The sequence below is a fragment of the Eleutherodactylus coqui genome, chromosome 5, assembly GCF_035609145.1.
Source record: "Eleutherodactylus coqui strain aEleCoq1 chromosome 5, aEleCoq1.hap1, whole genome shotgun sequence".
Lineage (NCBI taxonomy): Eukaryota > Metazoa > Chordata > Amphibia > Anura > Eleutherodactylidae > Eleutherodactylus > Eleutherodactylus coqui.
This window is the reverse complement of record NC_089841.1, coordinates 59,414,166-59,440,939: the sequence shown is the minus strand read 5'-3', so window position 1 is coordinate 59,440,939 and position 26,774 is coordinate 59,414,166. Positions and strand designations below refer to the sequence as shown.

The following is a 26,774-nucleotide window of genomic DNA, read 5'->3' as shown; positions in this document are numbered from 1 at the left end:
ACGCTTATCTCCAAGACTATTAGAGGGTTCCTGTATATTCCTCCTGCAGCAGTATAGGGTATATAGATAGGGATTGCCCAGTTTGGATACCCTCTTCAGTGCCAGATTAACCCGTTCAAGAACATTTTTTCATTTTTTTTATCTTCAGTTTTTTTTGCAGGGTTGGATACATGCATGTTTTCGGTCACTTTTTTTATTCCTTGTTTTTGGGAGCTGCGGTAACCAAAATAAACCCACAATACCTCACTGTGAAGGATAAATTGTACGATATTTTAATAGTTTGGACTTTTAAGAACACGGTGATACCAAGTATGTGAGATTTTTTTCATGGTTTAGTTTTTTATGGGAAAAGTTTTTGTTTACTTTTTTACTTTACTTTTAGTTATTTTTTACTGTTTGAAAATTTGTTTGAAACTTCTTTTTCTTACACTTTTTTTTGTCCCAGTAGGAAGCTTGAACTTGCAGTAACTTGATTTCTTGTACTATAGACTACAACACTTCGATATTGCAGTAAATAGTAATTTTCAATGTTGCCTACTAAGCCCTGCTGGGGCTTAATAGGATTCCATGCATGGTAGACATGGGAGCCTTCACTGGCTGGCTGTTCAGAAGAAGGTTAGTTTTGACCATGCCATCTACATAGTTAACTGCCACAGTTTGCACTGACACTGATCGTAGCAGCTTCCAGTGGCTGTCAGCTGTCAAAAACCGCTGATAGCTACTGAGTATGAGGTGGACTTGATTCCAGAGCCCGCTCCATACAGATTTGCGACCACATCATGTATTTTTTTCATTAAGTGGTTTGCAAGTGGTTAAGGAATTTTAATAGAGCTTCCAGTTGGGGATATATATTGGTCATGGATAGACTAATTTCTTTTTTGTCCACTAGGTGGAGCGAGGAAGTCCAAAGAGCTGTTTCCTGTTTCTGGGGGGCATATTATGTGATGTGAACTGGATGAACGTTCTGGCCGATGCCTGGGGTCCCGTTCCTCAGCCAGAAACCCATCGCATGCTGGTTTGCCTCTTGTATATGCTGGTCTTTCTTACCAAAGAGGAGAAGCTCATAGATGAACCGGTACATGGCATCAAGACTTATTACTACAGTGCTAGAGTGAAAGGAAATATGTCAGAAGTGGTTTTCATTGTATAACACGGCATAGCTTTAGGCAATGCAGAGTTTGCAGTCACTGCCGAGCCTGGCCGTATTAGAGGATCGCAATACTATGAATGTTCTGAAGGTCTAGAAATTAATGGTAGAAGTAAGAAAAAATGTTAGTGTGATTTCCTGCAGAGAGGATTGGGGGGGGCATTGTGTTCTGGACTCTTATTGCAGACAAGGGGGGAGGCTCCTGCTGCAGTCAGTTGCTTTACACCAAGAGACAGGTCTAATCTGAGGTTTGTGAGAAGCAAGGGGGTTAAATCTCATAACTTATAGAATAATGCTTTATGTGTGTCTTACAATCATGATAGTAGTATGAGATGGGCAGGATGAGAGGAGGAGGCCAAAAAGGAATAGTTCTGTTCTTTGTGCAGTGTGCCTTTAAGAACTGATTGCTCATTGTCTCTATTTCTACAGGGGGCTCCTCTGATTAGTCTTTTAGGGCAAGCCGGCACATTATCCTGGCACTTGGTAGATGCTGTATCGTACCAGAATGTCATTGGGTATTTCAGCAGCCATTACCCTCCCACCGTCATCCTGAGCATACACCTGGCGGATGAACTACTCCTCAAGCTTCTTCGTGTCTCTGCGGGACTTTCCACTTTTCCGGACTGCAGCATTTATTCTGTAAGTACGAGAGGCCAGAATAAGACATACTTTTTGGGGAAAGTGATTGAAAACGGCCCGCACTGTGTAGAGGTTAGATTTAAAAATGCCCTTTACAGCCAATACAATATGTGCTAATTAATGCTGATTTTATATACAGGGTTTGTGCCCTTCGATTCTCATAAACTCTCACGCTCACAGAGCTATTCTTTCAGCATTTTTAGGTGCGATTTAGAGTCGATCCTCCTCAGATTCATCCAGTGGAGAACATGAAAACCTTCTGATTACTTTGGTCTCCATTCTGTGTCACTTGTCTTACCGCAATACACAGAGACAATGCACACAGTGATGTCACAATACAGGGGTAATGCACACAGTGATGTCACAATACAGGGGTAATGCACACAGTGATGTCACAATACAGGGGTAATGCACACAGTGATGTCACAATACAGGGGTAATGCACACAGTGATGTCACAATACAGGGGTAATGCACACAGTGATGTCACAATACAGGGGTAATGCACACAGTGATGTCAATGTATCGAGGTAATAAACACAGTACTGTTACAATATAGATTGACATCCCTGTATCATAAAAACACTGTTTTTATAACCCCTGTACTGCGACACCTCTGTTTTTCCTCCATTTACTGTGACATCACTTTGCTTCAGTAGATGGATGACGCACACAGGAATGTCACAGGACAGGGATGATGCACACAGTGATGTCATAGTGTAGAGGGCATAAAGACAGTCACAGTATAGGGTTAATGCACACAGTGATGTCACAGTATAGGGAGAATAAGCACAGTGATGTCACAGTATAGAGTTCATAAACACAGTGATGTCACATTATAAGGTTAATGCACACAGTGATGTAACAATACAGGGAGAATAAGCACAGTGATGTCACAAAATAGGTCATAAACACAGTGAGGTCACAGTATTGGGTTAATGTGCACAGTGATGTCACAGTACAGGGATGATAAACAGTGTTGTCACAGTACAGAGGTAATGCACACAATAAGTCATAGTATAGAGATATTAAACAGTGATATCGCAATTATGGGAGAATAAGCACAATGACGTCAGAGTATAGAGGTAATAAACACGGAGATGTCACATCACATGGATAATAAACAGTGATGTCACAATGGAGGCAGAATAATTACATACATAGAAGTACAGATATATTTCTGCATATAGCACAGTTTTGAATGTGAATGCTGGAAAAAAGAGAGAGATGCAGCCGTCCCGTGGTGGTGTTTTTGGTCGGTTGAGGACAAATGTCCGTGATTTATTGGTGGTGGATATGCGGAGGTGATGCCAGCCAGTCTAGACCTGTGGATAACAGATCATACAATGTATGGGAAGTGGTTAAAAATCTGGTGCCAGGCGCAGCTCTCCGATGAAAAGTAGTGATAAAGGTGTGATTGACATTCTTTATGGTGTAAAATTTAAAAACCAGCAAAAAAAACGCATTTCGAGGCACAGCCTCTTCTTCAGTTAACCAAGTATCCAATCAGTAGCCGATTGTGTCTTATCCCAGCTTAACTGAAGAAGAGGCTGTGACTCGAAACGCCGTTTTTTTTTTTACTGGTTCTTAAATTTTTGTACAATAAAGAATATAATTTGCACCTTCATTGCCGCCCCACACCATAAAGCTGCGCCTGGCGCCAGACTCCCAACCATCCCCCAAGCGAAGTTTTCATCCCTGTGGATGTAAAACAATGAATGTTTCACTGAAACACAAAGTGTATTAGAAAGTTGGATCCGACTAGAAAACCTAATACTGTATATATATTGTCACTGTACACTAGTCAGGATTGTACTAATTGCAATGGGGAGTGCGGCATGTAATAATGATTGCATTATGTTCCATGATCTCTGTGTTCCATGGAAACAGTTGTAGGGTGTGTTCACACATTGTGGAAATGCTGCAGTTTTGTTGTGGATTTTCCACAATCTGCAGTTACAGTAGAGAATCTGCATGTGAACAGGGTTTACTTTAATCCCATTCACATTTATAGTGAACTTTTCTGCTGCGGATTTTCTACAACTTGTGAACGCAGCCTTAGGAACTTTTCCTGCATTACCCTTTCCCCGCCGCCTGAGCATATCTTAAACTGATGTTCATGTTTTCCAGGATGTGACCCCTAAATGCCGCATCTACATTCAGCAGATGGTCCAGTTTATGGGCTCTTTGGAACAGGATGGTAAAATCAGCATTTCTGCTCTAGAACAAGAGATGTCCAAACTGCTGGATGATATTGTCGTCTTCAGCCCTCCAGGTGAGCTGCTGCCTCGGGGTGTTACTCTGTCTAAAGACTTACTTCTACTGTGAACTGTAAATTTAGTTGAAAGCAGAAATTCGCCTTTGAACACCGCTTTACATATTATTTTTTCAAAGGTAGGTGGCATGGTCGGGGTGAGAAGGACTTAACCCTTTGCAATCCAATTTTGAATTCAGGGTTTCCTAGGGGGCTTTCTTTTTCTGCCATTATACAATGGCGCCATCTGCTGGCTAGAGCCAGTACTGCTGTATGGGATATGCTTGAGAGGCCCCCGACAACAGAGCGGCCAGTAATATACAGTAAGAATACCCTGCCGGACGTCTCCCGAGATCAGAGCTGTACAGCCTTCAATCAGAACGTCTTCAGACGTCAGACAGTGGATTGGAAAGGGTTAAAGGAACAAAACACGCTTGTACTCGAGCATGTTGGAGCTTTCCAATAGCTTCCTATGGCTCTCTTTCATCATAGATCCACACAAGGAGAATAATACACCTGATCTGTGGATAGTAGGTGGAAACATGCAAATTGCTCCTTTCTGCCCCCAGTGGCCAACTATTTTATCTTAAAGGACTGGGGTATAGCACAAAAACTGGTTTAGAAATCTAGAGTAGTTTATTCCAACTTGCAAATAGCTGTTTCGGTTTCAACAGTCTTCATCAGTGCAAGATATGGAAGCTATGACTCAACCAGTACTGATCCTGGGTTACATCCTGTATTATACTCCAGAGCTGCACTCACTATTCTGTGTACATACATTACTTATCCTGTACTGATCCTGAGTTACACCCTGTATTATACTCCACAGCTGTGCTCACTATTCTGCTGGTGGAGTCACTGTGTACATACATTACGTATCCTGTACTGACCCCGAGTTACATCCTGTATTATACCCCAGAGCTGCACTCACTATTCTGCTGGTGGAGTCACTGTGTACATACATTATTTATCCTGTACTGACCCCGAGTTACATCCTGTAGATCTTTTATTATAAAAGTATGAAACATAACAATAAAAGCAAACTGTAACAATAGTAAATAATAACAATACAACCGTATACAGAGATAAGGCCCTTCACCCAGAGTCCATGGTCCACAAAAGAAAACCCCATGTCTGGACTCCCCTCCCCCCTGCCGTACACTCGCACACACACTCAAAACAAAACACAATATACCTAAAAGAAGAGCATCCAGCTATCCAGAAGATAAAACTAAAGCTACAGGTCCAGCCGTACCGCACTGAAACATCATAAACAAACTTAGGCAATAACATAAACGTAAAATAGATAGCAATAATTAACAAAATATGAAAATAAAGACCAAGCCAACCGGCATACAAAAATAACTAAAGAAATAGTTTTTTTTAATTTTTTTTTTTTTTTTTTGGGTCCCCAGTGCAGCTCGGGGGCCATGCCTGCTCCATCAGTCCGTGCCCAGAGTTCTAAAGTTCAGGACGTGCCAAGCCACACCGGGGTGTTTTTTTTTTTTTTTTTTAATATATATAAACTGTACAACACTCTGCCTGCCGCAGCCTGGGGGCCATGCCCGCTCCACCAGTCCGTGCCCAGAGTTCAATGTTCGGGACGTGCCAGGCTACGGCTCAAGGCGTGAAACCACTCCCCCCAACCCCCCACCCAACCTAACTACCACCCAGAACGTGAATATATACATATAAACATACATTAACCAATATACATGACATACACGATATATTAACATAACCCGAAAGCCTAAGGTCGACTCACCTGCAGCCCTACTTCACTCCATCTTGCCCAAATCAAAACAAAAAGCTTTATGGTGCACTCACAGCCCCCCACCGGGATTGGAGGTGATAAGCCGGGCACAGATATCATAATGTACTATCCCTTGCATTTTCTCCCTATTCTTTCCCTAATTTGCCCTAGATTGTCCTTAGTCTGCCCCTCAGTCTGACCCTTCATAGAAACTGTCCCTGCCCTATCCCTCCTCTCTCCCTATCCTGTCCCTCCTCTCTCCCTACTCTGCCCCTAGAAAATTAAGAAAAACAAACTGTCCCTAACGAAATACAAGCCCTCTCCATAGGAGAGAAGCTTTAGATGTGCCCGACCTCTCATACTCCAAAGAACGCACCTTCACCAGGTCACCCAGGATGTTCCTACATACCGTATCCACGGGGAGGACTTTCAGCTCCGTCGAGATTAAACACCGTGCACTCCAGATGTGGAACCTGACCACTAGGCTAACTAGAAATAAAGTGCAGCGGTCCCTGCCACCAAGACCTCTGAAGGCTCCATAAGCCCACTCCGCATAGGAGAGGTGTGCCAGCTGAGGCCAGCCTATGGAGACCCCTACCCGTTGGTATACCTCTGTATTAAAGGGGCACTGAAGCAGGAAATGCTCCATGCTTTCCAGCACGTCGCTGCACTCCTGACGGGGGCAACCCCTGTCAATCAGAGGCCTGCTCTTCAAGTTACCCCTTACATACAGTCTCCCATGAAAGCAGCGCCAAGCCAAGTCCCAAAACTTCAAGGGGACCCGGGTTGAATTCAGTAAACGTAACCCTCCCTCCAGGTCCCGACTTGGGCAGTCCTTGAGCGCCAGGGGCTTCTGGAAATGGGTCAACAGGACTCTTTCGTCGAGGAGCCTCCTCGTCAGAGTCCTGATCTCCCACATCCCCAGACCCCACCGGCTTATCACCTTCAGAACCAAGGTAGCGTAAGCCGGGAGATGTCCGTGCTGCGTGCGAAGGTCCTTCACTCGCCCTCCTGTCTCCCATTCCTGGAAGAAAGGCTGAAACCATCCCCTGCAGGAGTAGACCCATGGAGGAGCCCTCTCTTGCCAGAGGTTGCCTATGTTGATCTTAAAAAAAGTGTTTACAAGAAACACCACGGGGTTGACCATAGACAACCCCCCTAGTCTCCTCGTGCGGTATGTAACATCTCTCCTGATCAGGTTCAACCTATTCCCCCACAACATTAGGAAGAACAGGTTGTAGACCCGAGTCCAGAGAGGTTCTGGCAAAATGCATACGCTGCCCAGGTAGATGAATAACGGGAGCAGGTATGTTTTGATCAGGCTAATTCTTTCCCGAAGGGTCAAAGACCAACCCTTCCACTGGTTTACCTTGTGAGTTGCACCATCCAGCCTGTCCACCCAATTTTGCATGGGGTAATCCCCCTGGCCGAATTTGATGCCAAGTACTTTTGCTGAAGTTTGGGGCACCGGAAGGGTGTCCGGGAGATCAAACGTAGGATCCCCCCTTCCTAACCAGAGACTTTCACACTTATCCCAGTTGACCATAGACCCGGAAGCTTCCGAGTAGCGGTCCACCTCCGACACCACAAACTCCGCCTCCTCTCTCGAGGACACGAAGAGCGTGACATCATCGGCGTATGCCACTGCCCTCAGGGTAGCCTCCGGCACCGCCCGGTCCATCCCGACCCCCATTATAGGTCCACAATCAACCCTCCTAAGGAAGGGATCTATCGCAAACGCATACAACAGGGGACTTAGAGGACAGCCCTGACGGACGCCGGACCCCACCTCAAAAGGGCGGCCGGGCCAACCGTTCACCAGCGGGAAAGTCTCAGCCCCTGCATACAATGTTCGCAGCCAATCAACAAACCCCACTGGCAGGCCGTATCTCAGAAGGACTGACCAGAGGTACTCGTGATTAACCCGATCAAACGCTTTGGCCTGATCCAAGGACAGCAGGTACCCCTCCCAGTGACCAGCCCTACCCTGCTCCACTGCCTCCCGGACACCGAGAACAGCGCTAAAGGTGCTACGGCCTGGAACAGAGCAATGCTGCGCCCCCGAGAGGAGTCGGGGTGCAAACTTGACCAGCCGATTAAACAGCACTTTTGCCAGAACCTTCCTGTCCGTATTGAGACGTATGGGATGCCAGTTCTCAATACGGCTCGAGTCTTTACCTTTTGACAGAATGATCAAGGCCGACCTCCTCATTGACTTTGGCAGAGTGCCCGAGGAAAGACACTCATTTAATACCTCCGTCAAGAGGGGACTCAAGAGGTCCTTGAAGGTCTTATAATACTCAGATGTTAATCCATCCGGACCTGGCGACTTTTTGGGCCGGAGCCCATCAATCGCCAGTCTAACTTCCTCTTCTCTGATCTCTTCTGTCAAAACGCCAAGAGAGGTGTCTACCCCTGGCCCAGGGACAGTTTCAGCCAGGAAAGCCGACATCACTTCCGAATCTAGATCCCTCTTTCCCAAGAGTTGCGAGTAGTAGGATCTGACGACCTCCAGAATCCCTGATCTGGATCGATTCAGGGACCCCGTACTGTCAATCAGTCCAGTGACCACTTTACTATTCACTGACATCCTACAGTTTCTGTAAGGGTCGGGCGAGCGGTACTTCCCGAAATCCCTCTCAAAAACCAAGGATGCGTGTCTGTCATACTGGCACGTCTTGAGTAAAGATTTCACTCTGGAGATCTCCTCGCGGCTACCTCCTGTCGAAACGAGATGTTCGAGTTTCCTCCTCAGGCCATTGTACAGGCGGTACCTGTCCAGGCATCTGAGGTTGGAGAGCTCACGGAAGAACCTTGCCGCCCTCCTCTTGAACATCTCCCACCACTCTGACTTACTGCTACAGAGATCCAGTAATGGTACCTGGCTCTGCAGAAAATCCTCAAAGGACTGTCTTATCTCTGCTTCCTCCAGGAGTGATGAATTCAGTCTCCACAAACCTCTGCCCATCCGGGGGGTCTCTGCAACATTCAGAGAAAACAAAATCAGACAGTGGTCGGAGAATTCCACCTCAACAGCGGACACTGGTAAAGAGATGGCTTCCTCCTTCAAATAAAACCTGTCTATTCTAGACCTGCTCTGACCTCTATAATAGGTGAACCCCTCGTGGCCTGGGGTGTGCCGGATGTGGACATCCACCAGGCGAGCCTCGCTAGCTACACTATTAAGTGCGACGCCATCAAAAGTCAACCGCCTGTCTCCAGAGCCTCCCCTATCGCGGGCTCTTGTGACTGTGTTAAAGTCACCTCCAAAGACAACTTGGCGGCTGGTAAAAAGGTAGGGCTTGATCCTCATAAAGAGACTCTTCCTGTCCTTTTTTGACTGGGGACCATAGATGTTTACAAGTCTCAATTCTTGTCCCTTCATGAGGACATCTAAGATCAGGCACCTTCCCATTTCTAATTCAATTACTCGTCGGCATTCGACCACTGCGGTAAAAAGTACCGCCACTCCGCTATACGGCTCGGCCGCAAGAGACCAGTAGGAAGGGCCTGACCTCCACTCCCTTTTTGCCTTATGTATGGCTGCCAAATCAGACAGCCTGGTCTCCTGCAAAAATAAAATGTCGGCTTCAACGCGGCCGAGAAAATCAAAGGCCGCAAATCTAGCCGTATCTGACATAATGCTGGCAACGTTAATTGATGCCAGAGTCAGCGGAGTGGGTGCCGCCATCATGAGTGATTAAATTAGATGGCTTTCTTCCTCACACCCGCTTCTTCGGGGTCGGAGGAAAGCCCCTTGCTTCTTTTTTTGGACACAGATGTGTCCATAGCAGGGGATCCCCCGACCCTTCGTCCTTGTTTCCAGGCTCCAGAGTAGCCCCCTCCCCGGAAGGAACTAGGCCTCCACGAGGAGGAGACTCAGTGCCCCCTGTTGACCCTTTCTTTGCCCCAGGCACCTTGCCCTTCGCTTCCCCCTCAGAGGAGGAAGAGATGTCTTGAAGGGCCCGGTACCTATTGGAGAGTCCAACTGGAGGCGAGCAGGCTTCTCCTTCCAGTACTTGGCCCGGGGTGGGAGAAGATCTTGAATCCCCCCTTCGCTTTCTCCTAGTGGCACCTAGCTTACGCCGTTTCTCTAACCACCTCTTTCCTTCCTCATCCACACTCTCATAGTGGGAGGAATCTGAAGAGTTGGTCTTTCCCTCCTCCCTCTGGATCCTCCTGTCCTCTTCATCCACTTCGCTGTCCCTCAAAGCCTCAGCCGCGAGATTTGCTTCAGGAACAGGGGCCACCATTGATCCACCTGCTGTGGGCGCTCCTGTCAGCTCCGTGCTCCGTCTGCGCTTGTCCTGACGCCTCTGCTCAGCAGGCGTCTTTTGCCGGTTCTTCCCTGGCTCCTGAGCTCCTCCACCTCTGCTAGTCCCCTCACCCCCAGAGGCCGCACCATGGCCCCCATCCGTAGGTGCTGAGACCGCATTGGCAAAGGAGCGTGGACAGCGACTGAATGGGTGACCGAGATCACCACACAGGTTACACCTAATCTCTGTACAGGAGGCGGCTAGATGACCCACACCCCCACACAGAGCGCACTTCAAGGTCTTACAAGCGGCGCTCAAGTGTGAGGGGTCGCCGCACCTGTGGCAGAGCTTCGGCTGCCCCTGGTAAAAGGCCAAGATACGATCCCTGCCGAGGAAGGCTGCAGAAGGTATGTGTGCCACTGAGTTACCTGAACGCTTCAGCTTGACCATGAATGTCCAGGCCCCGGACCAGATGCCGTGCTCATCCCGGTTCTTTCTGGGCATGTCTGTCACCTCTCCGTATCGACCGAGCCACGTCATTATATCAAAACAAGAAAGCGACTCGTTACGAGTCAAAACGGTCACCTTCTTGACTTCGTTCTGGCGAGACACCACCTGGACGGCAAAGTCTCGCCAGCCGGGCTCGCTTTTCATCAGCTCGTAATTCCCCCAGAAGAGTTCTAGACCCTCTGGGCGAACGAAGCTGATGTCAAACTCAGACGTGCCGAAGGGATGGATCAGGGCAAAGATGTCAACCGCCCTGAAGCCCATCTTCAGTAGAAGCTCCACTACTCTCGCCCTCGGGGGGCATGTATCATTGCCCCTCCAACGAAGACGGACCACATTCCTACGACCTGCGTCCTGCCCGGGTGTTGGTAGGGACCATACGGTCTCCCCCCTTTGCTCTCGGAAGGCTCCTAAGCCGTGTCTCTCTGTCCAAAGAGATAGGTTCACCTCTCTTCCTCCAACTGTGATTGAACTCTCCCCCTTCCGTAGAGCCCCCAGGAGGCGCTGTTGCAATACGCCCTCTCTAGAGCCTGGAGACAAGGAGGATCCCTCCCCTCCAGCGGCGACACTGGCATAACTCCTACCAGCTGTGGTCGCCGCCGGAGGGGCGACTGGAACCTGTGATACACCCTGACTATCCCCAGAACCTGTGCCTATATTTACAGTAGGTGCCCCTGTGCTGGGAACAGTAGCTGCAGCCCGTGCCTCCGAGTGCGTCGGAGTATCAGACACACGGGCCGCACCAGACATATCCACACCTTTCATACCAAGACCTTTCATACCAAGACCCTCTGGACCAGACTTGGGGTTGGAAGCAGCTTTTTTATTTTGGGCCTTGGTAGACCTAGGGGGTGGCACTGCTGCCCCATCTTGCGCAGCTGCAACCACCGTAATAACCCCCCCATGGTCAGCACTCTGTATTTCAGCACTTTTAGTATTTTTATTTTTGCTTTTTTCTTTACTTTTGCTAGCAGCCTCCACATCACTGGGTGCCTGGGACCTAGACTGGGACCTAGACTGAGGGACCCCTGCAGACCGACCTGTCGCACGGGGGACCCCCGATCCCGACCCCGCAGCACCCTCCGCATCACTGGCCTTACTGGTGCTGGCAGTTCCGCCACTGCCAAACTCTTTTGCCACCTTGCCTTGTCCTGTGCTGGCCGCCCTGCTGGCTGTTTCTGTCACTGCACTAACTGAAACAGGGACAGAGGACCTGGCCAGTTTAACTCCTTTATCCCTGTTCCCATGTTCAAAACCCACTGCAGAGTCAGAAACCGGGGTTCTCAGGGTGGGGGTGCCCTGATCCGACTTTGCAGCCAAACCAGCGCCCCCCGTCACATACACAAATTTCTCCTGCACCAAATTCTTTTTTTTCCCTTTTTTTGTCTTGATCTTGACATCCTCCTCTGGTAAATCATCACCAAACTGAAGGCCGCTCATATTAGGGGGGGATTCCAACAGCCTTATCTGCTGCATTATTAAAGCGCCCCCATCGCTTTTGTCTTCCTCTGGATCTGAATCCCCGGAAGTTAGAGGCAGCGCAACCTGCTCCGGCCGGAGGCTGCTGGTGGTTGTAGTGCCACTCTGGGTCTGCTCTCCTGAGCAGACAGGCTGCTCCCTCAGACTGTCCTGGTAGGTGTCCTCATCAGAACAGTCACCACTGCTGTCTCTATCGCTGGAGTGATCAGCCTTTTTGTGACCACTGTATCCTGACGCCATTTTGGAAAATCTGTCAGTGTTTATTAATTTTTCCCTAAAGGGACCACTTTGCTCCAGAATCCTGTCCCTCTCCTCCTTGCACCTTTGTATGCAGTTTTTACAGTCCTGTATGGACTTGCTGATTGCATCTTTCTTGCATTTAGCGGCGGTCTGGTCCTTTAGCGACCTGGCCGACCGCAGCTTCTCCTTCTGCAGGAGGATTTCTCTCCCCGCACGCTCATAGTCTGCCATGCTGGTGGCCAGACGGGAGGCCAGCTCTACCACAGACTCCCCTTTCCGACGCTCACTCCACTGCGGCTTACCTTCTTTGCTGAGCGTTTGGCTGCGAGTTTGACTGCGGGTCATCATCTCGCTTCCGGCGCTGTCAGATGCGGCTGTACCAACCTGCTGGGCCATGTCACTCCGCCTGCGACCCGGACCCTCTCTCTTCGCAGCTTTACTAGCTGCTCCGGCTTTCCTGCTTGTTGCTGCTGAAACCACGTATGCCGCCAGCGCCGCTGATGGTGTTGTCGCTGCCTTCTCAGCACTCCCCCCCCCCCCCTCCGACCGAAGCCGGGGGGGGGAATTGCGGGACTCCATAGAACAAGAAGCCCAGCTACGTGCTCTGATCCTGGGCTCCAAAACAGGCTTCCAGCTGGGACTGCAACCACACCCTGGTTCTCTGAGGAGCTCCAACAAACCACACCTTACTCCAGAGTTGCACTCACTATTCTGCTGGTGAGGTCACTGTGTACATACATTACTTATCCTGTACTAATCCTGAGTTACATCCTGCATTATACTCCAGAGCTGCACTCACTATTCTGTGTACATACATTACTTATCCTGTACTGATCCTGAGTTACATCCCGTATTATACTCCAGAGCTGCACTCACTATTCTGCTGGTGGAGTCACTTTGTACATACATTACTTATCCTGTACTAATCCTGAGTTACATCCTGCATTATACTCCAGAGCTGCACTCTCTATTCTGCTGGTGGAGTCACTGTGTACATACATTACTTATCCTGTACTGATCCTGAGTTCCATCCGGTGTCATAATCCAGAGCTGCACTCACTATTCTGCTGGTGGAGTCACTTTGTACATACATTACTTATCCTGTACTGATCCCGAGTTACATCCTGTATTATACTCCAGAGCTGCACTCACTATTCTGCTGGTGAGGTCACTGTGTACATACATTACTTATCCTGTACTAATCCTGAGTTACATCCTGCATTATACTCCAGAGCTGCACTCACTATTCTGTGTACATACATTACTTATCCTGTACTGATCCTGAGTTACATCCTGTATTATACTCCAGAGCTGCACTCACTATTCTGCTGGTGGAGTCACTTTGTACATACATTACTTATCCTGTACTGATCCTGAGTTCCATCCGGTGTCATAATCCAGAGCTGCACTCACTATTCTGCTGGTGGAGTCACTTTGTACATACATTACTTATCCTGCACTGATCCCGAGTTACATCCTGTATTATACTCCAGAGCTGCACTCACTATTCTGCTGGTGGAGTCACTTTGTACATACATTACTTATCCTGTACTGATCCTGAGTTACATCCTATATTATACTGCAGAGCTGCACTCCCTATTCTGCTGGTGGAGTCACTGTGTACATACATTACTTATCCTGTATTGATCCTGAGTTACATCCTGTATTATACTCCAGAGCTGTACTCACTATTCTGCTAGCTGTATTTATTAAATTTTCTGCACCAGATTACTGTACAATATCCAGTGTAAAGATATTTTATTTCTCATAATATGAACTGAACAGGAGTTGGGAATCATGAAAAATTTCAGCTCTGAAGCCTGCAGAATTGTTAATGCAGCTATAGAGTATAATACCAGTTGTAAGCTCAAATTATTACAAGGGCAAAACCGCAGCATACACAACTGTAGTATGTATATATCTACCATATCTTTAATGTTCACAATCCTGTATATATGGGACGGCTCCTGAACGTGGACATTGCTGTTTTCCAGATGTGGATGTACAGAAGCGACACATGGCGTTGAGCAGTTTGTTCATGGAGCTCCTGATGGTCATGAATAATGCCAGTGTGACCACCGCTGAGTCCCTGCGTGGAGCCCTGCTCAAGTGGATTGATAGCAAAGTGCAAGGCATGTTGGTCATGCCACTCTTAACAGCAGCCTGTCAGAGCCTGGCATCCATTAAACATATGGCAGAGGCAACTGAAGCCTGTATACTGGCATACTTCAAAGATGGTAAGCTCCTTCTGTCCTAGGCTAGACTACATGGCAATGGCTGTTGGTGCAACCACATTGTTTCCTTATGGGGACAGCTTGTATCTGCTGTCCGCTGTTTAAAGGTGATGTGTAGTAGTACAACATTGGGGTTTCTTCTGTGTAGGTCATTCCGTAGCAATTAATTTGTATTGTCTGCATGCAACACACAGACCTAAAGGGGTTGTCCTGGTAAGAAAACACATTTTTATGCACCTGATTAGTGAATTCCTAGTAAAATGTGGGGGCTCCTGTGTTGAGGATCCTCATCTTCTGTCCAGAATGAACAGCGGTTGCAAAGAGCATCTCTCACTTTGGAGGACCCGTCCTGTCCTGTATTGCACCGACAACCACATTGATCTGAATGGACACTGTGTAATGCTTCATTTCTCCTATTGGGGCACTGCAGAGAAAGTGAACACTTACTGCCTGGTTTTCCCACAAATTAAAGCCGATCGCTGGGGTCTCGGTGATCTGCTTATTGTCAAAAAAACTGTAGGGATAAATAGGGATTGTCCATAGTGGAGCAGGTCACCAGATCGGGCTCCTTATAATGTAATCCTGTAGATGTCATCTGAAGTTGCCTTTTAATGTAGTAACTTTCATATGTTCTATGTCGTGCCCATGACAGAATTACCTGTGACGGAGCATTTTTCTAGTCACGAACACAACATAGGACATATAAGAGTCACTATATTAAAAGGCAACTTCAAATCTCAACGTCATAGAGGAATTTGGGAGTACAAGTTGATAATCATCCTTGATTTTTTTAACACAGGCCTAAATATTTCAAGAGGGTTCCTGCGTGATTCGCGATTATGAGAAAATTATAGCACAGGTAACACGCTGGCCTGGTGACCCCCTAACACTAATTCAGAGACCATAAAACTTTCACGTCCCTTATCAGTGGACTAATTAAGTATTTACTTCTCTACTCATCCTGTTCTGATATTGTTTTAAGTGCAAATTAATCACACCGTGTCTGTGCCTTTTCATACGTATCTGTATAAATATATGTATGCGTCTTCGGATCTGTTCCATTAAACCTGAGGAAGAACCTTAAGTAAGTTGGAAAGCTCGCTATAACATCATGTATTTTTGTTAGCCATTAAAAGGTATCATATCTACAAGATTACTTGGTTCCTCTTCCTGAGAACAATCACATTGAACAATTGATGGAATATCCTTAGGATAGGCCACCAATAATAGATTGGTTGGGGTTTGGTGGCCTGGACCCCCTCTGATGAGCTGTTCACTGGGCCAGAGCACTCATAGTGCCCTGACATAGTATTACAGGTAGTTCTCATTTATTTCAGTGGGACCTTTACCTGTAATACCAAACCAGGCTACTTCAGTGGGAACGGAGCAGTCTGCTTCCTGCAGAAATCAGCTGCGTGCACAAGTGCACTGGCCCAGCAAACAGCTGATTGGCAAGGGTCCCAGGTGGCAGACCACGATGATCTACTCTAGATAGCCTATTCTTCCCATTTGAGCCTCAGCAATTTGTAACTGGACAACCCCTGTTAAATATCACCTTCATAAGGCACATCTCTTCTCTTATTGGTAAAGAGGGTGATAACTTTAAGACAGGTTCTTGTATCCCCTTCCTGTTCGATCACTAGAGGCTGTACAGGGGAAAGATGACAGTAACAGGTTGTGACTAGAGATGAGCGAGCATGCTCGATAAGGCGAACTACTCGAGCGAGTAGTGCCTTATGCGAGTACCTGCCCGCTCGTCTCTAAAGATTCGGGTGCCGGCGGGGGGGGAGCGGTGAGTTGCGGGAGTGAGTAGGGGGGAGAGAGTGAGAGAGAGGTCTCCAGCCCCCCCCCCCCCAGTTCCTCCCCGCTCTCCCCCGCCGGCACCCGAATCTTTTGAGACGAGCGGGCAGGTACTCGCATAAGGCACTACTCCGCGCCCCAAATATTGCACTTACTGGGTCTGATGTCGTTGAAAAGCTGTCTGTATATAAGAAGTCACATGGCGTACAAAGATCAATATACACTTTAAGTCAACCCTGCTGAATCCCCAGACCTGCTCTTAACACAGCGAACACGTGAAATGTTACAGAAGTAACCAAGTGATGCTCGGTGTCACATTTCGAATGATTCCTATAACTGAATCTCTTTGTCTTTCTCTTCTCAGAGTCTCTGCACTCCCAGAACCCGGGCTGGGGACCAATCCTGGCATCTCTGCAGGTGCCGGAACTTACTACTGAGGAGTTTCTCCAAGAATGCCTTACCCTGGGTAGTTACCTGACCCTCCATGTATATGTCCTGCAGTGTCTGAACCGAGAACAGACCCTCGCCAACGAGCTGCGAATGCTGGTCAAAATTTCCAAATGGATTGAGCAGGCCCAACCAAGGTAACGGGCGCTCTGTAGTAATCTGTAGACGCGCCGTGGGTGGGTTTGACCTCCATGTACAGTAGTGTCCTTTCTTTCTGTGTGCTTGGATCTGTCCTGCTGCAAGCATCATCATTATATGGTACAGTATTTAACCCTTTAACTGCCAGACATTTTACGTTTTTGGATTCCAAAAGCTATAACGTTTTCAGTTTTCAGTTTTTTTTTGCAGGACAAGTTGTGTTTTTTAATAATACTATTTAATGTACCATATAATGTCTTAGAAAATGGACATATCTTTAGTAGAGTCTACAAAATGTGTAATGTGTAGTTTTGGTTTTTTTTTAGGGGGGTTTTCTGGCTTTCATGGGGCAGTAAAAATAACAGGTTAACTTCATTCTGTGGGTTTTTTTAGTTTTTTTTAATGTCTTAATTCAAAAGAAATTGGGGTGTCTAAGGGCTTTTTTTTTTTTTTTTAGGAGAGCGAGCTGTCGTTTTTATTGCTACCATTTATTCGTACATGCAACTTTTTATTCTAATTTTATTGGGAGACAGGGTGACCCAAAAAAACCAGCATTTCTGGCATTTTGTTTTTTGACAGCGTTCACCGTGAGATAAATAATGTGATACTTTGATAATTTGGGCTTTTTTCTATGTGGCAGTGACATTATGTTTATTTTTGATTTTTTTGTGGGAAAATGTGAAAGGGTTCATTCATTCATTTCTTTTTTGTTTTTTAAAATTGCATTTCACTTCAATTTTACATAATTTTTTAGAACCCCTCAGTGGACTTGAACCTACGATCATTTGATCACTTCTGCTATACACTGCAATACTTTAGTATTGCAGTATATTGTTCTTTTCACGTTCACATATTAAGTCCTGCCATAGGCCACGATAGGAGCTGTTTGTGGAGGGCGTCAGTTGTCAGAAACCCCACATCTCCGTGACATACATTTATGTCAGAGACGAGGGAAGGGGTTAAAGGAGCATTCCTAAATGGTATATGCTATAATATTATGGTTGTAGGGATCTGACTTCTGCGACCTCCACCAGTTCTGAGATTGAAGGCACTGAGGTTCCTTCTGCACTTCCCCAGCCCCAAAATCAAGTGAATGAAGCCCCTTCTTTCTGAGGATCGGTGTGGGTCCCTGCTGTTTTATCCTAGCTATATGCCCAAGTAAAGTATCACCTTCCGTTCTCTCATAGTCCAGGTGCCACCTCCAAACTGGATGTCTGCTCTGTCTGTAGTGTGTTAATAGGCTACCGACTATAGACCTGGGCATAGGGGTAGCTCTCTGATCAAGGGGCAAATGGACACTGTGAGGAGTAGTCCTATCCGAGGCATTTATGGCATAAGCATAAGCTTCTGATACGTCAGGGTCTTTCCACTGGGGTCCATATTGGCAAGTTGGCCACAGTCTGCATGGAACTGTCCATTTGTAACTCTCCATTCAAGTCCATAAGAGTTACGGAAAGAATCACCTCTTTTATCCCGACTGTGTTTGGATGGCCCACATGAGAAACCCTCTTCATCAAGATCTGATAAGTTACATTTCGACCATGAAGTAATGATAGGTTGCCTTGTATTACGGCTTACTCCCCATAGGTAGTCTAAGCCACTTCCCATTGACTCCGTTCAAGCTATTATTACAGATCAGTAGAGTTTATTAAGAGATGAACAGAAATATTTTCTGCATCATAAGTATTATTTATATATTATTTTTTCTTCTTCTTTGTTTCGTCTTTAGCTCTGTCAGTGAAGAAACCAAACTCTTCCTGTGGTTCCATAAGGTTCTGCAGTTGTCTCTGCTTCAGGTGGAGCAGAATGACAGCGAAGTAACAGAGACTGTCCTGCGGATCCTGCTTTCTGTCCAGGCCCGACTTTGTCTCCTGAGTGAGGAAAGAATGTCTACTGGAATCCTGGGGGCTATTGGCCTCGGAAGGAAGTCTCCACTCTCAGCCAGGTAGCCCTCCATATCTAAAGTCAATGCATTTTTAAGGATGTGTGGCATCTTCCTCACCACCCATCGTCCTTTGTAATTGCCTACAGCATGAAGACGTCTTTAATGTTCAGAAACCTCAGTCCCCCTAAAAAAATATTGTTTTCCGTAAACTAGAAAATAAAAGGAGGAGAAGGGAGATGCTGTCGCTGTTTATCTCTTTTGCTTTTTTGTGCAATTGCATGCTGTGAGAGGGGAGAAGGAGCTGCAGTAGGAAGGAATCTGAGAGTACTGAGCAGAAAGAAAAAGCTACTTGAGGGGTGGGTTTTCTAGGTCATTGGGCTTCCTTCCCACTGGGTGTACTTCGTCTTGTAGTGTTGGGCCTTGGTGTGATGAAAAATAGCATGTCTCATGTTTATTTCCAGATTTAGGATTATCTCTCGCAGTCTGGCAGCCTTCATTTTAGCCCAGATCCCTGCGGAGAATCAAGTGCGCCTTAAGGCAGGGTCTGGCTTTCATCTGTCGCCAAAAGCTCAACAGGTAACTTTCTTAAATAAAACAGTATCTGAGCACAGACGCTTTCATTATATTTCTATGTCTAGTGTAGTTTATTTCACATTCTGGATGTCCACTTTTTAACGTTGTTTTACAATTTAATAGCACAATTAATAATCATAAAACCTGAGCCACTTTTCATATATATTATTTATCCTGTACTGATCCTGAGTTACAGATTGTATTATAGCCCAGAGCTTCATTCACAATTCTGCAGGTTTCAGAGAGCTGAAATCCTCCATTGTAACTTGGATAAACAGTGTCTGCACATATAACTTAAAGGGGTTGTCCCGCGCCGAAACGGGTTTTTTTTTTTTTTTCAACCCCCGCGAGACAACCCCGATGCAGGGGTTAAAAAAGAACACCGGAGAGCGCTTACCTGAATCCCCGTGCTCCGGTGACTTCTTACTTACCTGATGAAGATGGCCGCGGGGATCTTCTCACTCGGTGGACCGCAGGGCTTCTGTGCGGTCCATTGCCGATTCCAGCCTCCTGATTGGCTGGAATCGGCACGTGACGGGGCGGAGCTACACGGAGTCGGCATCCAGCACGAGCAGCCTCATTGAAAAAAGAAGAAGACCGGGACTGCGCAAGCGCGGCTAATTTGGCCATTAGACGGCGAAAATTAGTCGGCTCCATGGAAACGAGGACGCTAGCAACGGAGCAGGTAAGTAAAAAACTTTTTATAACTTCTGTATGGCTCATAATTAATGCACAATGTACATTACAAAGTGCATTAATATGGCCATACAGAAGTGTATAGACCCACTTGCTGCCGCGGGACAACCCCTTTAAGGCCCATTTACACGCAAAGACAATCTTTCAAATGACTGAAAGATTGACAGTTTTAGCTATCATTTTGCATAAAGTGTTAATGGATACTAATGTCCATTAATGCATATTCGCTTCATTTGCGTGTAAAAGCACCTCTGGAAACTGTTTGCAGAGCATAGCATGTGGTTCGAGCTCTGCACACAGCTCTATTGTTCTCGCATGGGCTGTCAGCAGAATACAATGTAATCTCCGACTCCCGTACAGAACACAGTGTGCGGTCCCTGTTATCTTCTCTACGGCTGAACGATGGATTTTAAGCTCACTTTAAAATCATCATTCGGCAAACGAGTGAACGATGGCAGCGTTTACACGCAACGCTTATCGCTCATTTGACATCGTTTGAACGAATTTTGAGCGATAATCATTATGTGCAAATGGGGCTTTACTCTGGTGATTTTAATTTTAGGAGATGCCATCTTCACACCACGCATCGTTCAGTAATTTTATGCTGCCCTGCATTCTATATTTTCAATAAGCTAAATAGTTAGGTGGGTTGTCTGAAAACAAACGTGCTAATTGTTTCCAATGACAACCAGTAGAATTGTGACTGGAGCTCTGGAGTATAATACAGAATGTAACTCAGGATCAATACAGGATAAGTAATGTATGTAAACAGTGACTCCACCAGCAGAATAGTGAGTGCAGCTCTGGAGTATAATACAGAATGTAACTCAGGATCAATACAGGATAAGTAATGTATGTAAACAGTGACTCTACCAGCAGAATAGTGAGTGCAGCTCTGGAGTATGACACCGGATGGAACTCCAGATCAGTACAGGATAAGTAATTTATGTACAGTGACTCCACCAGCAGAATAGTGAGTGCAGCTCTGGAGTATAATACAGGATGTAACTCTGGATCAGTACAGGATAAGTAATGTATTTACACAGTGACTGCACCAGCGGAATAGTGAATGCAGCCCTGGAGTGTAATACAGGATGTAACTCAGTATCAGTACAGGATAAGTAATTTATGTACACAGTGATTCCACCAGCAGAATAGTGAGTGCAGCTCTGGAGTATGACACCGGATGGAACTCCGGATCAGTACAGGATAAGTAATTTATGTACACAGTAACTCCACTAGCAGAATAGTGAGTGCAGCTCTGGAGTATAATACAGGATGTAACTTATGATCAGTACAGCATAAGTAATGTATGTACACAGGGACTCCACCAGCAGAATAGTGAGTGCAGCTCTGGAGTATAATACAGGATGTAACTCAGGATCAGTACAGGATAAGTAATGTATGTACACAGTGACTCCACCAGCAGAATAGTGAGTGCAGCTCTGGGGTATATAATACAGGATGTAACTCAGGATCAGCACAGGATAAGTAATGTATGTACACAGTGACTCCACCAGCAGAATAGTGAGTACAGCTCTGGAGTATAATACAGGATATAACTCAGGATCAGTACAGGATAAGTAATGTATGTACACAGTGACTCCACCAGCAGAATAGTGAGTGCTGCTCTGGAGTATAATACAGTATGTAACTCAGGATCAGTACAGGATAAGTAATGTATGTACACATTGACTCCACCAGCAGAATAGTGAGTGCAGCTCTGGAGTATAATACAGGATGTAACTCAGGATCAGTACAGGATTAGTAATGTATGTACACAGTGACTCCACCAGCAGAATAGTGAGTGCAGCTCTGGAGTATGACACCGGATGGAACTCAGGATCAGTACAGGGTAAGTAATGTATGTACACAGTGACTCCACCAGCAGAATAGTGAGTGCAGCTCTGGAGTATGACACCGGATGGAACTCAGGATCAGTACAGGATAAGTAATGTAATGTATTTAAAATGCTACTCAATTTTTTTATATAGAATTATTCTACTGGTATAGGAATAGTAAAAATATTAGAATGATCAGTAACACATACGTGTACTTTGCCAACAAGAACACTGACATTGCCAGATAGGGACCAAAGGCTTTGACAAAGAAGTCCAGTAAACTTCCAGCAGGCCAGGACTATGAGGACGGTGAGAAGTGATCTAACATTTCAGATCATTCTAAATTTTTAATGCCAAACCAGCAGGATTTCTAGATTAGTGGAGATTTATAGCACATTAGTAATCTATACAGCCAAACAGTAAAGTGGTTTCCTAACAACACATTATCTGTATTTCTGTATTGTAGGGATTGAATGCTGTGGAGTCCTTGACCTCAAGTAAACAGTACGCGGAGTATCAGGAGCAGATCTCACAGGCTGCTCAGTTTATCCGGTACCCCGGCCACTGTCTTCAGGACGGGAACACGCTGCTAGCCCTTCTCATCAACTCACTGTACCCAGAAGTGCATTATCTGAATATTATCCGATAACCTGGGAAGATCCCGCATCTGGGACACTTTTTTATGCTCCTCCCCTCCCTGTTTTGGTGATCACTTTTCCCCTTACATTTCATATTTTTAGAACAAAAATTATGTATTGATGTTTATATGTGTGCAATAGTCAAGGTGAAAGCAAGGATACTGAGAAACGGAGTCTGCGGAAGCAACGGGAAGAACAGCGGGGATTGCGAGAGGAATGGGAAGAATCCCGGCCATACTTTGTAAAAAAAACGACAGTAAAGGGTCAAAGTTATGATATAAACTTGCCTTAAAGGGGCTCTCTACCCTAATTATGTCTTAGAAAAATTGTATTAGAGGATGGCAGGGAGTGACTGCCACCTGGCTACCTTTCTCCTCCTGTGGTCACCACAGCTTTGTCCTTGTCAACTGAGTTATGTCTGACAGTCTTGATGCTTGTTGTTAGGAGTTATTGGGCAACCTGGTCCCTAACAACCAGTCTATCTCAGATAGCTTGGGACTGAAGACGAAGAAGAAGCTTGAAAGGAACCATACCAGGCGTTTCTCTATCACTTATTGCCTTATTAAAGTGGTTGTCCAGGAGGGAATATACTCACCTGGTCCAACAGTCTCAGAACCTCCACTTCCGGACTACTCCCGACACGGCGTCACATGGTATGGCTCTGCTCTTGTGACGTCATCACAAGGGGCTGCTATTTGGCTCATTTCAAAAACTAAACCAGCCCCCTTTTCTGGCATGACTGATGTAGATAAAGGGACTGGCTTAGTCATTGAATTGAGCCAAAAGCCAGCCTCCTGTGATGACATTATGGGCAACAGAAGGGTCATAGCAGGTGACCTGAACAGCCAGGCCCATGTGATGATGTCACAAGCAATGGAAGGGTCATACCGCATGACCCATTGTCGGAGCTGGGCCGTAAGTGGTGGTTTCAGCACCACTGGACTGGGTAAGTATTAAACCTTCCTAGCCACCCCCCTCTAAGGAGATTTTAATTGATTTAGGTTGCGAATATCTTGAATTAAAAGGGTTGTCTCAGATTTGAAAAACATGGCCGCTTTCCTCCATAAACAGCACCTCTACTGTCCAGGGGTTGTGTGCGGTATTACAGATAAGACCTATTCATTTGAATGGGGTTGTGCCGTAGTACCAGACAAAGTCCATGGACAGGAGTGGCACTGCCCTTGTAAGAAAGCAGTCATGTTTTTCCAATGTGATCCAATCCCTTGAAAAAAAGATTAGTGGAGGCCCGCTGCTTTGGATCACCGGGAAATACGGAGTACGGAGCGTAAGCGGATCACTTCGACCCCTGTATAGTGGCCGACACTGGTAATTGCAAGCGCAGCTGTCATTGAGTTTAATGGGAGCTGAGCCTACAATTACCAGTGCCAGCCACTACACCGGAGTCGTGGTCTACTTCCTCCTCGTATCCTGGGTGTCTTACTGCTGACAGCAGGCGCCCAAACAGCTGATCGGATGGGGTCAAGAGTGGCGGACCCCAACTAATAAATGATTGATGATCTAGCCTAAGGATAGGTAATCCATAGCAATTGCCTGAAAACCCCCCTGAGGGTACGTTCACATGTAGTGGAGTTGGGTGCAGATTTTCCACAGCGGAAAATCGGTACCAAAAACCGTCAAAAACTGCATTAAATTCTCACCATTGATGTCGATTTCGGTGCGGATTTGAGAAAGAATTCACTCTTTCAGTTGAAAGGGTGAAACGTGTTTAGATCAGCACCAAAATCTGCAGCGCAAAATATAGGGGGAAATTTACTAAGCCCAGCATTCCTTCGCTGGGCTCTGTCTGATCTTCCCTGGAGTGCGCCACTTCATGTATTCAGCTTATCCCCAGCACCTTTGTGCGTTTTGACAGAAATGCATGCCTAGTCCGAGCAGAGAAACATTTCAGGTATAATTTACGCAATTTTTTGGCCTAAAGTAAACATAAATCTGTGTGTCGCTACGCCCCCTCCTGAAGTTCCGCCCATTTAAGAAAAAAAAAAAGTGGAGGGGCCAGCGCAGAAGACTGAAAAGTCACAATTTTGGCACCATCGGCCCTTGTGCCAAATTTTGTGACTTTTCAATGCCAGAAAACCGGTGTACACTCCTTTTTGCATATTTGGATCCGCAACATGTGAACATACCCTTAACTAAATCTATTGTTACCCTTGGGGGCAGTATTATGGTAAGTCCTGCTGCCACAAGAACGATATTCAGCTTAATGCCCTCTTACACAGGATGACTGTCAGGTGCTTTGGTGCCTGACAGTCATCCCAGCAATAATCACTCCTATGCTTTTACACAGGAGCGAACATTGCTCAGTGAACAGAGGCGGAGCGGGTCGGGGATCATTCCGGCCACCTGCCTTCATTCACGGTAAACAGGTGTCATTCATATATATGAACGACTACCTGTTTACACCGGCTGATCGTCGTTTGAATTTTAAGCTTCCACGATCCAAACGTACGAATTGTACAGTTCACGAATGCTTGTAGGTTCAGATTCCTGCGATCCAGTGAGAACCTGAATGAATCATTCGGGTTAAAAGGCCCTTAGTTTGCCAGATCGCTGACAACCATCTTGATCCAGAAAGATGGTCAGAGTAGTTGTCAGATCCCTTCCCCCACTCCTCTTGGCAGGAGGTGACAGTGAGCACAAGCTCCCCTCCCAGTACAGAGAACACTGATGCTTTATCTTGAGGCGTGATGGAAGGGACAAAGAATATAAAAGTATATTTAGCAGATTTTATTTATTTTCCTTCCTCCGCATATAAGGAATGATTACCTCACCGCTGACGTAAATGTCAGTTGCGCCCAGAGTTGCCCTTTAATTGTACGTATATAGTTCTCTATACTACTTGATGTCAATTTTTACAATCCCTGGATGTAGGACGACAGTGCCAAAAAGATGAGCGAGGATCCGCTGCGCCTGCGAGATGTGTGTATAGAATGTATACATTGGTCTAGGATGTCTCGCAGGGCCAGAGCTCTTCTACTATGTCGGGATAGGTTGGATCATGAAGTTAGGGACTTGGAGGGGTAAGGGTAATTGCCAAACCAGAAATGTATATGTGTATTATGTGTCTGTAGCTACTAGTGACAGTGACGTATCTCCTGATGTACATGTGATTTATTTATAAAAGGGCTTTCGTCATTATGTAAGTCGCCTCTTAGCTGCTGTTTTTGGGGGACCAATCAATCAACACGCTCAATGCTGCGTAAACCCGGGATCTTTCATCAGCACTAGCAGTCAGTTCATAGCAAACCAATCAGGGCTCAGCTTTCATTTTGCATACTGCTGTGGAAAAATGAAAGCTGAGCTCTGATTGGTTGCGATGGGCAGTAATGACTGTCTTATTCTAGCAGTGGTAAATGAGGCCCATGTTCTGTACAGAAGCTGTGTATATGTAAACTTACAGTGTACTTTCACCTTAAGCTACAGTACGTAATAGGTTTAATCACTTTCTACATACATTACATGACTTATCCTGTATTGATTCTGAGTTCTGTCCTGTATTATATTCCAGAGCTGCAATCAAACTGCTGGAGAAGTCACTTTGTACATACATTACTTATCCTATACTGATCCTGAGTTACATCCTGTATTATACTCCAGAGCTGTACTCACTATTCTGCTGGTGGAGTCACTGTGTACATACATTACTTATCCTGTACTGATCCTGAATTACATCCTGTATTATACTCCAGCTGTACTCACTATTCTGCTGGTGGAGTCACTGTGTACATACATTACTTATCCTGTACTGATCCTAAGTTACATCCAGTATTATACTCCAGAGCTGCACTCACTATTCTGCTGGTGGAGTCACTGTGTACATACATTACTTATCCTGTATTATACTCCAGAGCTGCACTCACTATTCTGCTGGTGGAGTCACTGTGTACATGCATTACTTATCCTGTACTGATCCTAAGTTACATCCAGTATTATACTCCAGAGCTGCACTCACTATTCTGCTGGTGGAGTCACTGTGTACATACATTACTTATCCTGTACTGATCCTGAGTTACATCCTGTATTATACTCCAGAGCTGCACTCACTTATCAGTACAGGATAAGTAATGTATGTACGCAGTGACTCCACCATCAGAATAGTGAGTACAGCTCTGAAGTATAATACAGGATGTAACTCAGGATAAGTAATGTATGTACACAGTGACTCCACCAGCAGAATAGTGAGTGCAGCTCTGGAGTATAATATAGGATGTAACTCAGGATCAGTACAGG

At 46.0% G+C, this 26,774-nt stretch overlaps 1 protein-coding gene across 1 annotated transcript in view; it reads left to right on the top strand.

Annotated features, from left to right (window-relative positions):
- Nucleotides 1–25,687, top strand: part of EPG5 (ectopic P-granules 5 autophagy tethering factor) — a 108,725-nt gene extending 83,038 nt beyond the window's left edge. Inside the window, exons 37-44 of the mRNA XM_066602607.1 lie at nucleotides 890–1,075; nucleotides 1,577–1,786; nucleotides 3,916–4,060; nucleotides 14,269–14,511; nucleotides 16,673–16,892; nucleotides 18,623–18,838; nucleotides 19,240–19,354; nucleotides 22,355–25,687. Coding sequence (XP_066458704.1) covers nucleotides 890–1,075; nucleotides 1,577–1,786; nucleotides 3,916–4,060; nucleotides 14,269–14,511; nucleotides 16,673–16,892; nucleotides 18,623–18,838; nucleotides 19,240–19,354; nucleotides 22,355–22,537 — 1,518 coding nt within the window. The 3' untranslated portion in view covers nucleotides 22,538–25,687. The remainder of the gene's footprint in view (nucleotides 1–889; nucleotides 1,076–1,576; nucleotides 1,787–3,915; nucleotides 4,061–14,268; nucleotides 14,512–16,672; nucleotides 16,893–18,622; nucleotides 18,839–19,239; nucleotides 19,355–22,354) is intronic.
- Nucleotides 25,688–26,774: the final 1,087 nt, after the last annotated feature.